General features: G+C 42.9%; 1 protein-coding gene across 7 annotated transcripts in view; it reads right to left on the bottom strand.

The window, feature by feature from the left end:
* Window positions 1-17,309, bottom strand: part of disp1 (dispatched homolog 1 (Drosophila)) — a 130,608-nt gene that overhangs the window by 7,534 nt on the left and 105,765 nt on the right. For all 7 annotated transcript variants that reach the window (XM_074615814.1, XM_074615815.1, XM_074615813.1 and 4 more), the window contains 4 exons: window positions 8,868-8,897; window positions 7,561-7,684; window positions 5,684-5,811; window positions 666-760 (listed from right to left, as the gene is read on the bottom strand). In XM_074615814.1, the coding sequence (XP_074471915.1) occupies window positions 666-760; window positions 5,684-5,811; window positions 7,561-7,684; window positions 8,868-8,897 (377 nt within the window). The remainder of the gene's footprint in view (window positions 1-665; window positions 761-5,683; window positions 5,812-7,560; window positions 7,685-8,867; window positions 8,898-17,309) is intronic.

Below are 17,309 nucleotides of genomic sequence, written 5' to 3'. Positions count from 1 at the left end.
ATCTCTTTTCTGAAGATCTTTTATCTTTAAAGCTGCAGTGGGTAGGATTGGAGCAAATATGATTAAAAAAAAAAATTATTTTTATAAAACGGTAACAGCTGAACAGTACACTACAAGATGTTTCTGAAAACATCTGAGGAGAGAAATAGTCATTACAGTAACAGAATATTGATTCAGATTTGATCAGCGCTGCCTAGTTTGACCGTTTGGTCGGAGTTCGCGAGTGATTGACAGCTGCCTCCGTTGAATGAACAGCCAATAGCAACACTCTCTCTCCCTGAAATGACCTGTGATTGGTCAAAGTCTCCTGTCACAGGCTAGATGTTCTAAAGCCTGAAAACAGAGCCATGAGGAGGAGAAGAAGTCTAGCTTTCTCTCAGAACTCTTGAATTACAATATGTTGAAAGGTTATTATGGAATTTTTGCCCAATGATGCAAAAAATATTCTGCCTACTGCTGGTTTAATTAGCCTCAAAATACATCCCTATTAAAACAGTAAATACATTTTCATCATACCAGTGTTTATAATGTATAATGTGTTGTAGTGAGGTTCATTTGAGTTCACCCAGGATCCTTTTGAGGGATGCGTGGGAGTTATGTAATTCAGAGATCTTCATCATCTGGTCTAAATTAGATTGGTGTCGTTTCTGTATTCAAAGTCTTACCTGGAACATCACAGAAGAACTCTTTACTGAAGTCCCACTCTGCGTGCCGTTTGTCTCTATCGAAGTGGTCCTCGGGCCACCTGGGCTCCTGGTGACTACAAAACAATCAGAAAGATTAGCACCGTCTACATTACTTACATGCATGTTTTATTCAATCACTGGTTTTACTGGTGTGGACGGGGCCGGCAGCAAAACAGATTTTGGACAACTAAAAGAAAGGCTCACCTAAAAAAGTCAAGATCAGTTTAAGTGTACGCTACATTTAGAATATTTTCACTGCTTTACCTTGCCGTTAGACAGCCCTTTCTGATGGGGAATTGTAGCCGTTGTATCCATCTATGCTCTCGCCAAAGCCACCAGACTCCATTGAAAAAAACAGTAATTTTACCTAGCAGAACACGGGTGTTGCTGGTCTACCGCTGCCTTGATCGATTAGTTTGTTTGCGTTATTGTGCGACTTTGGTTAGTTCAAATTCACCCAATAAGTCACTCAATAAACCAAACTAACTAGCCGATCAAGGCAGCGGTAGACCAGTAAGTTCTGTTTTCTGCAAGGTAAAATTACTGTTTTTCTCTGGTTGCTTGACAACGCCTTCAGTTCCCCCGTTGGAAACATAGAGTGTATAGCTGTCTGACAGCAAGATAAACTGGCCAAAATATTCCAAATATAGCGTACCCTTTAACCAACATTGATTTTTTTTTGGATGAGCTTTTCTTTTAGGTGGCTAAAATATGTTTTTTTGCCGACCCCGTCCACAGCTGCACATCGCTTTGCTCCCGTGTGGATATTTCCCACCATCTACTGTAGGTAAGACACAGATTATGGATAAGTACCTCAAACAACTCCACTTTCAAAACACTCAAACTATCCCTATAATGAGTCTTTAATTTGCTGACTATTAAAGCATTTGGCAGCAAATTCTTATTTTACACTGTGTTTATTTTGTTCTTCGAGTTTTACGGCACTTTTATTGCAAGATTGTTGTAAAACAATCCACACAAATAATTTTTTTTTTTAAAGGGCTGGAGATGAAAATCCTGTTCCCCCGGCAAAGGAAACCGTACCATTGCAAATCAGTTCAATCCGAGAAGGAACGAAGGAAGAAGTCTGTTTGCATGACTTTATGAACGGTGGACGGAGATGTTGCCGTGTCCGAGACGGCATGATACAAAATGAAGGAAGCACATCTGATGCTTAGTGATGAAATAAGCAGCAGTAATTGCTGTTTCCCCCCAAAAATCTGATGAATGACGCACTGCAGTACTAGAATACTGGTGTCATTATTATAATAATCATAATAATAGCTCTGACTGAGCGGGGGGTGGGGCAGGGGTGGGGGGGTCTGAGGGGGGGGCGACGTGCAGACAAGTATTTGGCGTATATGTTTGTATTGTGTGTGTGCAAGAAGGATGCAGCAGCCTGCCAGTGAGCGACTGAGGATTACGGTCCAGACAGGAACTTCTGTCAGTGTGTATGTGGGGGTGTTTTTTAGGGGCCACATCCTCTGCTAGAAACAGGAAGGGTTAGGGTAATCAGGTGGCTGTCAGAGAGAGACTGATGGGTTGACAGACAGAGGGGGATGAGGCAGGGGAGGCTCGCTGACAGCAGCAGAGGCCTCTCGTACACACGCCGCGCGCACGTAAGCACACAATTACATCCGCGGACAGACACGTGGGAGCGAGACAGAAAGGAGGACAAAGACGGCCACAGACGCAGCAGGAGACAGAGAGGAAGACACAGACGGAAGGCTGAAAGGATCCATTTTCTAATCAGCACAGCGGAGCTGCAATTATTCTGAACCACATGGATACAAGATCTGATCCAGAGGGGTGTGACCTAACGGCCATGTCAACGTCATTCATCAGAGACAACGGTCAAATAGGTGACTTAAAGGTATAATATGGAACTTAAAATTTCTAAAAACGACTAGACCGATATTTTATATTAGGGCTGTGTATTGGCAAGAATCTGGCGATATGATGCGTATCATGATACAGGCGATACGATGCTAATCATGACAGGCGATACGATCTGTATCATGATACAGGGGATACGATGTGTATCATGATACAGGGGATACAATGCGTATCATGATACAGGCGATACGATGCGTATCATGATACAGGCGATACGATGCGTATCATGATACAGGCGATACGATGCTAATCATGATACAGGGGATACAATGCTTATCATGATACAGGGGATACGATGCGTATCATGATACAGGCAATACGATCCGTATCATGATACAGGGGATACAATTCATATATATCAATATATTGCGATACTGTAAGCAAGGCGAAATATTGCGATTTCTTTAATTAAAATTTTAAATTAAAGTTATGACTTTATTCTCTTTATATTCCGCCTTTTTTTTCTCGTAAAGTTATGACTTTATTCTCGTTATATTAAGACTTTTTTCTCGTAAAGTTATGACTTTATTCTCGTAATATTAAGACTTTTTTTCTCGTTAAGTTATGACTTTATTCTCGATATCTCCCTCAATGTGGCCCTAATACTCCGTAGTACATTTGCACTTGGGCCCTCACTGCATTAGACTTATATATACTGGAAAAACAAAGTTTGGAAACTTGTGTTTGGTGGATTATTTCTCTGTTGTTACAATGCTAATGGTCATTGTATTTTACATCGTTGGAAAGCCTGTTTATTTACCTTCGCAATGATGTCCAACTTGTAAGGATCATGCATTTGTGGGATGAGCAGCACAGCTGATTATGTGGGTAGCGCCCAAGAAAATTTTTCCAAAATGCTCTGCCAATGGTAAACAGTGTATTCTCATAAGGCTACCAGGAAGCCTGCAATGACTGCCCTTCACCGTCAGGCCCGTTTGAGCTGGTGTCGACAACACAGACAATGGAACCTGAACATGTGGGGGAATGTCATGTTCAGTGATGAGTCCAGGTTCTGTCTGCGAATGTTGGATGGTAGGGCTAAAGTATGGAGACGACGTGGAGAACGCTATGCTGATTGTTGAACCGATGGAGTAACAGCTTTTGGTGGGGGCAGTGTCATGGTGGGGGTGCGGCATCTCCCTCACTGGAAAAACAAGGCTTGCCATCATTGAAGACCATCTCAATGCAGGGAGATATCGGGATGAGATTCTGCAGCCAGTGCTATCCCATATCTCCACAATCTGGGACCTAACTTCATCCTCCAAGATGACAACGCTCACCCCCACAGAGCCAGGGTTATCACAGACTACCTCCACAATTTGGGAGTAGAGAGAATGGAACGGCCTGCCAAGAGTCCAGACCTCAACCTAACTGAACACATGTAGGATCAGCTTGGGCGTGCTGTATGTGTTAGAGTGACCAACACAACCTCGTTGGCTGACCTGCAACGAATCCTGGTTGAGGAATGGAATGCCATCCCACAGCAACATGTGACCAGGTTGGTGACCAGCATGAGGAGGAGGTGCCAGGCTGTTGTGGCTGCGTATGGATCTTCCACCGCTACTGAGGCTCCTGACGGTGTATTAAATGAATAAAGTGTAAAATTGCCAATATGTCTTGTTTGTTCCTTGTTACTGATAGAGTTCAATCATCCAATCCATCAAACAACTCAAAACAAGAGTCAATACCAACAGGAGAATACACTGTTTACCATTGACAGAGCATTTTGGCATATTTCACTTAGGCGCTACCCACATAATCAGCTGTGCTGCTCATCCCACAAATGCATGATCCTTACAAGTTGGACATCATTGCGAAGGTAAATAAACAGGCTTTCCAACCATGTAAAATACAATGACCATTAGCATTGGAACAACAGAGAAATAATCCACCAAACACAAGTTTCCGAACTTTGTTTTTCCAGTTTACTTTATACTTAGACTATAAACTGTGTTACCTTCATAACAATGATCAAATGTTTTGCGAATCCAGAAAGATTTTTTTTTGCCTAAAATGGCTCTTTTGATAGTAAAGGTTGCTGACCCCTGCCCTAGCGGCAGAAAATTACATATTGTGCATTAAATTGGTAGTTTGAGAGATGCCAAAGTTTAGGCTAGACTATGCCAAATATAGCCAAAATATGTAGGCACCAATACTGGTTCTGCTTATATTGATAGAAGCAGGAAAAACAAATCAGGCGTGAGCAATGATTTGACCTGAAGAAAGCACAGTCAAAGAGACAAACTCCAGAGAGAGAGACAGAGAGAGAGAGAGAGACATAAACAGGCAAAGACCTGCTCTTGATTAGTGGACAGCCTCCCACTGACAGAACACAGTGGATGACCTTGTGGACGGACACGTCTCTACTTTGCTCCCCTTTTCTTTCAAGAGGGGATTCAGACTTTTCAGCATGTCTGTCAACAGTATCCTTCAACTCCTCTGACCCCCCCCCCCTCCCTCACTACCCTCAGTCTGGCTCCCCCTCCGACTCCCTCGGTGACAGAGATGAAATAGTGGGCTGGTATTGTGAGGCAACATTTTAGCAGCCATATGGAACAATATTTTGCTTTGTTTGTAGTGCTGTTGATTTGCAGCCCTGTTAATGAGAAAAGAAGCTCTACAAAAAATAAGCATCTAACTATAAAGCAAGGAATCTGTCTGTGTGTCCTTTGCATATCTCGAGAACCGCTCATCCGATCAACTTCACACTTGGCAGGTGTATTGCTCAGGACCCAAAGGAGTGCAGTGTCAAATTTGGTGCAATTTGGCCAGATGGTGGCACTATAACAATTAACTGTTTGGCCTGTAACTTTTTAATCATAAGTCTACATATCTCGAGAGCCGTTCATCCAATCAGCTTCACACTAGCCGGGTACAAGCAGCCATACCGTGGGGCTCTCAACAATGCTGCAAGATGCACTTCTGGGGGGCCAAGCAATCGACCTCGAATACCATGTTGTCAGTGCAAGTTAATACAATTCCGGAAATTTCATTTCATCATTTTGTACATTCTTAAACTTCTCGATAAAAAAAATAAGATAAAAATAGAAGTGGGTGAATCTAGCACGTGTGGATAGTGTAAGAGATGTGTGTGACGTTACTTTTTGGCCTGCTCATCAGCGTATTTGAAGGGGTAGTTGGCCAGTGTGGCTTTGTAGCCTGTGTTCTTCACCATGTTGTTCCATGTGACCAGTCGCTGCCCGATGGCTGTTCCCCGTGGCTCAAAACCCTTTAAGGGGAGAAAGAAATCAACAATAAGTGGAACAAGTTCTGATAATGGAAGCAAGTTACTGTTTTCATGGAGCTGATACAAACATATGGTATAAATGATGCAAATTGACCATGTTAGTCAGTAGCTATCCATTCAACTTGAAACTTACATGCTTACTCACAGTAGAAGACATTTCAAAAAGAAAAAAAGAAAATCAAGCTTGCCTGTTCCACCCAGTTATGATCTAATAGAGGCGTACTGTACCAGGAAGGCAGTCTTTCAAAGTGAGCTGGGTTGTCAACATTAGTCCTAATACATAAATAGAACCACGCCTTCTCAGTACTCAAGGAAAACCAAATGGAACTGATACTGAAATTGAATACAGAACACTGTGAAAGTGCTGGTACTGTTTATATTTGGAGTGTAAATCACAAGTTTCATCACGACCTGAGATCGATGTGAGACGATATCATATGCCCGTTTGACGCAATCGGTTGCATTTACATCAACTCACAAAAAAGCAACTAAAATATGATTTGACTATTTTATTAGTTGGCTTTTCCAGACATTTAAATGAAAAACAATCTATTCTTTTAATAAAAAAGAATAAAAAATAGACCTCCTTTTGTTGGAGGTCTGGTTGCTGGTCAATGCTGGTGAGCAGCTTGTCCACATTAAAAGGTCAGCCCACCTTAAGTGAGCCTGAGCTGAAGTTGTTGCTAACTTCTGGGCTAACCCAAGCCACCCAGGAAGAGTGCCAGTCGTCGATCTGGACTTACGTAGCGGGCAAACGGCGGTACTGCAACTTCCGCGTCAGTCACGTGATGCCATTGGACCCAAAAATACTTTTTCCCATAGACTAACATTGGGAAAGAGACGTCTGTAACTCAGCGGATCATTTTTTTTTAGGTGAATCAACTTCAGTACGAGCGCCTAAATAATCCTTATTTAAAAAATTACGTTTTTAAAGTTGTAAAACGCACTAATAGCTGAATCCAGAGTTATTTCCCTTCCTCCGTTCATGTGAGTGAGACCCAGAACGAGGCTGGAGCGCAAGCCGTGACGACGGCGTGACGTTGGGACGGTGTGACGTTGGGACCCCATGACCGAGTCATGTGACCGAGCGGAAGCTACTGCGCATGTCCCATGTTACCCAAGATCCGCCAATGTACTTTTCAAGAAGGAAGTCGAGCCATTTAGGCTTCATGCTCCAATGAGCAACTCTCATAGGAATGACCGAGGCCCCGCCTCCAACGCTGTATCCGGTTCTTTTAATACATCCATGGGCTGACCCCCTTCACTGTAACCAGCAGGTTGCAAGCAAGATACAGGAACATGGCTCGGGTCTTGAGTAGCTGTAGTATTTATTCACCGACAAATAAACTGTAACTTACACACACTTCACTGCTACGTTCACAGCTATGACGTTACTGCTACTCGTCGTCACACACACCATGTCTTTCTCTCGACCGACCGGACACTCGCTAATGTTACACCACTAGCACCGCTCGCCAACGCTGCTCGCACCACTCTCTAACGGCGCATGCTAACGGCGCATGCTGATATAGTGTGTACTGGAAAACATCGTCAACCCTGACGTTAATATTTCTAAACAGCTTCTGGACTGAAGCCATTTTGATCTCCCTGGTAACTCCACAGAGCACACACACATTTATCAGTATTCAGGTCAGGGTGAGGCTGATTGTTTAGAGGCTTGGTGTTACGGGAGACCATCCAGAGAGGAGAGCTACGTGGGTCTGTACTCACCAGCAGTGGGTCAGAGAAATCCGGCAGGTCAGGCACCAGGATGCCCACGAGGGCACACACCACGATGAGCACTGTGCACACCCCCAGCACCACCACTGGCCAATCAGCTATCAGCTCGGCATAGCTGGGAAACAAGGAGGAGACTTTAAGTTAGTGAACACAGTGATGACATATACGTATTCCATAATGTATATGCCTCCTATTATGTATATAGAAAAGAAACAGAAGAAAAATACTCATGGGAAATTAGTCACTATATGATGAAAAAGTAAAAAAGATTAGATTTTGCAGATTCCCTCTTACTTAGTGAGTCAAACAGAACCCATATGATCACCTTCTAACTATAAAGTGAGGAATCTCTGTCTTTCTGTCTGTCTGTGTGTCCTTCGCATATCTCGAGAACCGCTCATCTAATCAGCTTCACACTTGGCGGGTGTATTGCCGGGGACCCAATGAAGTGCAGTGTCAAATATGGTGCAATTTGGCACGACACGTTCATTATTAACAAAACTTTGAATAAACAAGCATCTAGCGCTCTGTGCAGCATCGGGGGACCAGCTTTTCACCTCAAGTTTTTTCTCAGCTTTTTAATTAATTATTAACATTTATTTTAACCCATTTTAACCAATAGAGTTAATCAGCTAAAATGCTTAAATCGGTTTAACGGAGCGTTTAAGCGCAGTGTCGAAGCTGTATGAGCGGTTCTCCAGAAAGCTGAAAGCAGCAACACCACAGGCCGAGCATCCGGCCCCTTCTGAACAGGCGTCTTTTCAACAGGCACCGCACTTGTTTGGTTGATGATTCATTCAAATCGGTGAGAAACGGATGAACATGTCCAAAATCCTTACATTTGAAGGGAAAAAAGGGGGCACAGGAAGGAAATGGAAAATATTAGAAATAGCCTGCTCTGCTTAAGGCATTTGCTTGAATAGAAACAGTGTTAGTAGCTGTCTCAGGTTTTGCTGTGCATACTGAGAGTGTCTCCATCTCTACGCAAAACTCTTGCCCCCGAACCTTTCTGAAAGCCCTGAAAAAGCCGTAATCCTCTATTAAACAGTCTCCTGGATTAGGTTTGAGACAGCAGAGTTTACTGCAGTGGAACAGAGAGACGAGGAGATCCAAGCCGCATGATTAACAGAGGCCAGGTACGTAACTCCCATCGATAACTCTCGTGACTCACTACTGAGGAATGACGGCTCCGCGGGAGCAGTGATGGATGGATGACACAAATAAAAAAGGGGAGGAGAGAGAGCTTTTGCAATCCAGAACATCAACACACAGGAGGAACAGTTTTTGGCAGGCCTCACCTTTTGGGGAATCGAAAGGGCCTCGCAGGGCTGAAAAACAAAAAGAAGGGAGATAAATCAGACTTGAAGTCGAAGCAACAGCCGATAAAAAACAGATTTTGCAAGAGTGGACATCTTTTCTTCATAACCGCCCACCCCCGCCTTTTCTTTTTCCAGCAGCGGCACACACCTTGGGTCACCGTACCACTGAAAACATTCAAACTGACGTGGCTGTCAAAACCACTCTCCAGTGAACTGATCATAATGCTCTTTGCTCCGTTTTTCAAATCCCTTTCAGATGTGACAGACAAGCTTGTGTTTCTAATAGTGCCACACACAGACAACTTAGGACATACAGAAGAAATATAAAAAATAAAAAATGATGCTACAGATTGACACTGACATGGAAATTCCTGCCTGATACTGAAGGATTTCTGACTGACACCAGCTATCGTTACATACACACTTTATTTTCTCATGTATTGTATCGTGTAACACTGAGAGGCGTACGGTACGGAGCCTTCAGCTGCTCAGGATCTATCTGGACTTCTCGTCAGCTCCTCTTCCTGGGAGCGGTGGGGAAGCGTCCGGTATGCCGGGAGCAGCGAACGCCCCCGCCCGGGTGGATGGGAAGAGGAGGGACGAAGAGGAAAGGGGGAAAATCAGATATGGCAAACCTGATCACAGCGGGGCTGCAGGACATATATGATGTACGGGCTAAAGGTGGTCAACAACTAGTGTATGCGGAGAGAATACAGAGGGAGGAGAGCGACAAAGAGCCAGCAGATACTGGGATGTCCTCAAATCTGGATAAAGCTCGATATGCAAATCAGCCAGGCGAACTTTTCAACAAGCATGGCGTGTCCCAGGTTAAGGGAAGCAGTGCTGTAGTGCTAGCAGTACTTTGATGCTCAATATTTTCAGTGGTGGAGCTTTTTAAGTTGACAAGATAGAGTAGAATAGGGTCTTCGCTTCACTGTGAAGGCATTAAAGCTGCACTAGGCAGTATATTTTTGGCATCATTGGGCAAAAATCCCATAATAACCTTTCAGCATATTGTAATTCAAGTGTTCTGAGAGAAAACTAGACTTCTGCTCCTCCTCATGGCTCTGTTTTCAGGCTTTAGAACATCTAGCCCGTGATGGGAGACTGACCAATCACAGGTCATTTCAGAGAGAGAGAGCGTTCCTATTGGCTGTGCTCCGGTCATGTGAGGAGAAACGAGAGGAGGTCGTGTTGCTCTGGCTCTATCTGTTTGGCGACGCCTGGAAGCTGCTTGACATCCTCCTGGATCCACCTTCTCACTTATATTCACATTATACATATTCATTTTTGTCATATGGATTGTCTATGTTGTATTTTCATTTTGTTGTTACTCTGTATATACAACATCTATTGCATGTCTGTCCATCCTGGAAGGGGGATCCCTCCTCTGTTGCTCTTACTGAGGTTTCTAAAATTTTTTCTCCCTGTTAAAGGTTTTTGTTTTGGTTAAGTTTTTCCTTATCTGATGAGAGGGTCGTACTGTAAAGGACAGATGGTGTCGTATCCTGTACAGATTTGAGATTTGTGATTTTGGGCTATACAAATAAAATTGACTTGACTTCACTAAAATATGAGACAGATCGGCCGGTCACCGGTCATGGCCGATCAGCTGAAAACCGGCTGGTTGGAACAGGAAGTGCGTCCTGGGGTCGGCTTCTGCTGCTGCAGCCAATCAGGTCATTAACACTTAGGACGTTGGTGCGGTCTGTGATTTAGGCAATCTGGCCAGAGGGCCCAAACAGACTGTTTTTGTCGTATCTTTGCCCGCTTCGCCGTCAAAGTAAAATCTGCGGAATGTTATAATTAGTGGTAATGGGAGGCACAAATTAACTTGAATTTTACTCCATGTGTTGGGGAGGGAGGGGGGGGTTGGGGGGGTTGTAGGACGGCTGTAAATCCCTTTTAACGTTTCACTGGACACATTAATATGACAGCCAGGTGTAAAATGGCACAGGGTTAGAGCACACTCTCCAAATACAAATACACACAAACACAAGCATTGCTATTCTGGAGATACACATGTGATATATATATATATATATATATATATGGAAATGTTAGATTAGAATCAGTTTTTGTATTCTAGGAGACTTGTTTGTGCTCTCAAATATTGAATTATTCTTGATTATAATAGTATTGCAGACTTCTTCCGTCAGGTGGACTTTCTCTTCAACTTACAAAGTGACCTTTAACCTGGTTTAAACCAACAGTGCCTAATGAAAACCACATTTCCCCCCTGCCCTTCTTTGAACTAGTAGCCAAGGGGAAAATGCTGTATTGCTAATGTTATTCTCTTCACTGTGCTCCGTCTCTTGGCTTTTCCATGTATGGCCTCGAACTGCAGACCTCGGGACACAGATATGGCTCAAAAATGGAGAGAGACGAGTTATTGGAAATAGTTGGAATGGATTCATAAAAGCGCTTTCAGGCAGATCTATTTGTCTACTGAAGGTCTGTTTTGAATTTTGGTCTGACTGCAGCGCTCCGATCTGAATCCATTTCAGCCAATTGGAAAGATGCATGACATACCTGAGCCCCAAGAATCTGTCAAGTCAATAGCAATAATTTATCCCCGCTCTCGTAAAAGCCAGTTGACCTTTCCGTAGCGATGTTAGGAGATGGATTCAAGATCTGGCGAGTTGAGAACAACCTCGGTCCCTGAGATTTTTATTTTGAGCACAATTAGTCCATAAAACAAAGGATACAACACCGTCCGATGTTATGCACAAGGAAATAAATGAAAAAGGATAAATAAAACGCCAGAGAGGGGTGGTGAGGTGTAGGGGTGGGAATCAACAGAGGCCCCAAGATACGATAGAATCACGATACTTAAGTCACGATACGATATTATCACGATACTTAAGACACGATATATTATTATTGCGATACTTAAGTCACGATACGATATTAGCGTGATACTTAGGTAACAATACGATATTATCACGTTACTTAAAACACGATACAATATAATCACGATACTTCGGTCACACTATAATATTATTGCGATACTTCAGTTAGGATACAATATAATCACGATACTTAATTCACGTTACAATATTATCACAATATTTAAGTCACGATATGATCTTATTGCAATTTTAATCATTTTGCAATATGTTGAGCAGTGGCGGCCGGCCAATAGAGGGCCACGGGGCCTGGCCCCACCCACCTTGAGCCACCAAAAAAAAAAAAAAAAAATTATAAAATTATTAATTATAAAAATTATAAAAATTATAAAAATTGTCAATATGTGTGTTTTTGACCTATAGAATATACCCGTAATATTTGTAAAATAGGATAACTGCGCCAAATATCTGCTTTCCTCCTTGAACTCTCTGCTAGTGCACCTCTCAGCTGCTCTGCTGCACGTGCACTTTCTGGGGCCAAATGGATTTGGCCCAAGGAAGGCGGGTTTAATAAGCAGTACAGCCAATCACTGATTAAAGATATATGATTACAAGCATGAATGACATACAATTCATCCAATCAGCGCCGTAAAAAAGACTTCCGGGAGGGCCAAACTGATTTGGCCCATGGTGTGCGCGCGCACGTTCACGTGTGTCTCTCTCTGTTCTCGTCAGGGCTCATGTCAGTTCTCGCGGGATCAAGACCTTCCTGAGAAACACCATGACACAGGATCGCCTTAATGCTCTGGCTATGCTCTCCATGGAGAAGAAACTTGTCAGGAACATGCCTGACTTCAATAAGAAGGTCATTGAGAGGTTTGCCACTCAGAAGGACTGAAGAGCAAAGTTCCTTTATAAATGATCTGTCGTATGTTATATTAACATACTGAATTGTATGAATAAGATGTCCTTATGTCAGTGTTGGAATAAATGATAAAAATGTAACTGCAAAGTAGTAATGCGTTTTTGATACCTTTTTTTGCATTGAATCGTACTAGGATGTTTGTTGAAATTGATTGGCCCTACCCAAAAAAAAATCCACCAGCCGCCACTGATGTTGAGTATTGCGATAAGATACTTTGCGATTGTCAACATCTGTTTTATCAACTAAGACAGTTTTTTCTCTGTTCATCTCAGAGTTTTAATTCACATATCCTGAGGTCAGAGGTCAATGGACCCTTTTGAAAATGGCCATGCTATATTTCCTCACAAAAAATGTAGCGTAACGTAGCGTTATTAAGCATTCTCCCCGACAAGCTGACATGAAATTGTTGGAACCAATTAATTCCGTAGGTTTTTCTAGTTTTTTATGATACCAGTATCTTCCCCTCAGCTTTAAGACTGAGCCCGCTACAACCACTGAAAGACAGAATAGCGACGTCGGATTGTTAAGAGGTATAATAGTTTATATAGTAAAAGATCAGTACTTGACGTCTGTGTATAATATCGTGATACTATGCTGCATCACCCCTAATTTGGTGGTTGGCGGTTAGCAGCAGAGAGAGGTAGTGTTGACTGATGATCACAGAGGCTCTAAATTCAGCAGGATGACAACCTGCCGCGTCGGGTTTCCTCCCCAACTCTCTGATCACTTCTACTCGTGACGCCGCGAAAACAAACTTGGAAAAACTCTCTCTCTCTATATCTAACATTCCATCTCCTCACTCTGTGTCTCTCTCTCTCTCTCTCTCCCTGGCTTCTGCCCTCTCTCTTATTTTCTTTCCCTCTCCCCCAAGGCCCCGACTAACCTTTCAGTGTTATTCTATTTACCAGAGGGAGAGTGTTTCAGGATCACTGGGCTAATTAATAAGGTAAACACAGGCCGCCAGCCGCTCACTCAGCACCGTGCTGACAGAGGGGAGAACAGAGAGTGTGTGCGAGGGTAAGCTGTGTATATATGTGTGTGCGTCGGCCTACACGGGCCCTGTGCACGCTGTGCATTTTGGGGATTTGCCTGGATGAAAGTTGACGATCCCGAGAGAAATGGGGCGAACTTTTTTGGCGGTCTGAGATTTCGTTGAGAGATTTAGAGCTTGAGATGACCTAATGTGTACGAAGTGAAGTGTGACCATCTCTAACCTTTCTGAATGGCTGCAGCCTGTCATCATAAGGAGGGGCGAGACATGATCAATCATAGAAAATGGGAATAAAGGTGGACACTTTTGGACAGCCTCTACTCAAAGGCATCCAGAGTGTTGCACTTGTGTTTACACCGGCCGATCAATTAGGGGTGGGGGGGGGGGGGGGGGGAATAGACACAGCATAGTATTGCAATATTTTGCGTGGAAATGTTGTAACAATACACGGATGTCAAGAAACGATCTTTTATCATATAAACTACTAACCTTATTCTGTCTTTCAGTCTTAAAGCTGGAGTGAAGTTACTGGTATCATATGAAACTAGAAACTTAACAACTAATCCATTAATTGAGAAAATAATAGGTCAGTCTTCAATGAAAAGAATCATTAGTTGCAGTCCTACGTCAAAAGTCAAGGTATTTTGGAAGCTGTTTGAAATTCTCCCCCCCAAAAAGAAATGCATATGGATATGGTGGATATTTTTGTGATGCAAGGAAACGTGACCATATTTGCAGACGAACGTGCACGAGTCTGTTATGAGCGTGTTATTGTACAGGAGTGTGTATGTGTTGCCGGCAGGGATCGGGGTGAGGGTTCAGAGGCAGGGGTGGTGGGGGGGTTTAACTGTCAACAGACGGGCGGGTAAATACTTGGTGAACGAGGCCTTCAAGTCGGAGCAAGAGCAATTAGTGTCAACCGTCAGGCTGCCGGGCCTCGCCTCGCCCCTGATTAGTGCCTCGCTGGAACGCTGCACACAATTAGAGGCTCGACCTAGCCATGAAATAGGTCCAGACTACCAGCGCTCCCATTCGTATGACATCATGAGACCAGTTAGGCAGAAAGACACTGCACTGGGGCCTGATAAAGTAGGCTAGTGGGTGTATACATTTATATACAAAGACTCTTATGGTTAAAGCTGCATACTGAGAGGGATATTAACCATAACCCCAGATAGAGACGAGGTGTACATGACATTAATACGACTGTAAATATCAAACAGGCCCACAGAGGGGGGGGGGGGATACAACTACATCAGTGTTAAAGGGACTGTTTGTAAGAATCAGAAATATTTTGTTAACAGCGACAACGAAAGTCAGCGTCCTGTTGCTCGCGCTTGTGCTCGCTCTACATAGACATGAATGAGCATCGCTCAAAACAGTGAGGAGACACACGTCAGATAAAAGCACAATATCACTCTATATTTCAGCTGCTTGGCAGTAATGTTAGCTGACCAGACGAAGGTCTCTCCATGAATCAATGCTGATCCTAGTGTTGGCTTTTCCTGCCTCAGCCTCCCGACCGCGGCCGGAGGGAACAGGGGAGACGATAACGTTTCTCTCTGCGGAGCCCCGTCACTTCACAAGACACGGGAAACCTCTGTTGGTCTGGAGGAGCTGCAGCAGTTATTTCTGCACAAACGTCCACTGTACATTCACTAGATATTCTCAGAGCTAAACTAACTCTTCTGCAGTGTGTAGTGTGCACGCATGCACATGAGAGTGGAGCGAAAGAGCAAGAACGAGCGCGGTGTGTGAGTGAAGGCAGGCAGGCAGAGGAGCAGAGTACAGCAGAGACTCCGGTCCTGGAGACCAAAGCTACGGTCTCCTCCGCGTCCTCCGACCGCGGCCAACACTGTTTAACAGACGGGCTTCACTAAATACAACCAAGAGGTTTTGATGCTTCCGTGTAGTTTGTGTTGGAGTCTTGTCTGAACAGCGTAGCTGGGACACCGACCCACAATGATTTAAACGTGTAAGAAGTTACAAACAGTCCCTTTAACGTTTTCCTATATTCACATGCAGACAATAAAGTCTAAATAGGGGCTTTTAAGTAGTATATGATAAGTGGGTTGTCTAACAAAAAGGCCTGAAAATGAATAAGAATGAAATTAGTGGAGCAGTAAACAAGTAATAAAATCCATCAGTGTAAACTCCTTTATACCTATAACTCAACACATAGGAGAAGAGTGACAGAAGAAGTGGACGCTTTGTGTATCCAGAAGTTTTCAAGACGTTCTTCTATACACTTTTCTCAAAAATATGACAAACAAGAATCAACAAAAGAAATTTTAAAGGTCCCATATTGTAAAAAGTGACATTTTCATGGCTTTTATATTATAAAGCAGGTTTAAGTTCTATATAAATACTGTTAAACTATCAAAACGCTCAATATACGGAGAAATACACACAGTCCGTATTCAGAAACTGAGCGTTTGAAACAAGCCGTCAGGATTTCTGTCCATTTGTGATGTCACAAATATACAATATTTAGACCATTTCAAAGTTTTAAACGTAAACATTCTAAATAGGTCCCAGTTTATTTCCTGTTGCAGTGTATGTGAATGACATCAGCTGGCAGGAAGTAAACATGATCCCAAGGTGTTGCCTAGCAATGCAATTCCGTTGAAATGCACTAAAACGGAGGGTTTCAGACAGAGGGTGATTACAGGTATATTCAAGCAGACAGTATGAGGAAAATAAAGTTTTTTTTAAACATTAAAGTAGGTAAACATGTTCTAGTAGAAACCCAAAATACAAATATGAACCTGAAAATTAGCATAATATGGGACCTTTAACAGTTTGTGAAGTAGAGACAGTTCACTAAACAATACTAATGTTTGAATAGGAACTCTTAACGTTTTCCTATATTCACATGCAGACAATAAAGTCTAAATAGGGGCTTTTAAGTAGTAGATGATAAGTGGGTTGTCTAACAAAAAGGCCTGAAAATGAATAAGAATGAAATTATTGGAGCAGTAAAAAAAAAATCCAACAGTGTAAACTCCTTTACAGCTATAACTCAACACAAAGGAGAAGAGTGTCAGAAGAAGTGGACGCTTTGTGTATCCAATATGTTCTTCTATACACTTTTCTCAAAAATCTGACAAACAAGAATCAACAAAAGAAATTTGACAATAGAATTTCTCAGAGGAAATCCAATCTGAAGGCCGATGTTTATTTAGAAGTCATTAAGAAGTGTTTATAATAAGTTACGGGACAGCTAGATGTTCGGAGGTACATTAGCTTCGGCAGCAGTAACACGGTGTGATTCACAGGGCATCGTGTTTCCAACAGGCCTCCAATAAACACTGGAAGAGGCCTGCGCTGTTTAAACACTAAGTTTAAACGGAGGTCAGCCGGGGACACCCTCCTCTCATTATCACCGCAGAGACACCGCAGAAACGGGGCATTTCACGGCAACTAACTGCTATGTAGAGGAAGTCCTATTATGCATTTCCTTACATCTTATGTATACCTATGAATATGGCATCTATAATATACATAATTATACATCAACTTGTGGTTTTTAGGTTGTAACGGGCTCAGTTTTAATGCTCCATTGGTACCCACCACGTTACACTAGCTTGTCGCGAAGGAAGTTAGATAACGCTCCAAACTGGCACTAAAGTTTGGAGAGGAAATGCTGGCATGAC

The sequence above is a fragment of the Sebastes fasciatus genome, chromosome 18 (genome assembly GCF_043250625.1).
Source record: "Sebastes fasciatus isolate fSebFas1 chromosome 18, fSebFas1.pri, whole genome shotgun sequence".
Lineage (NCBI taxonomy): Eukaryota > Metazoa > Chordata > Actinopteri > Perciformes > Sebastidae > Sebastes > Sebastes fasciatus.
This window is presented reverse-complemented; position numbering and strand designations above follow the sequence as displayed.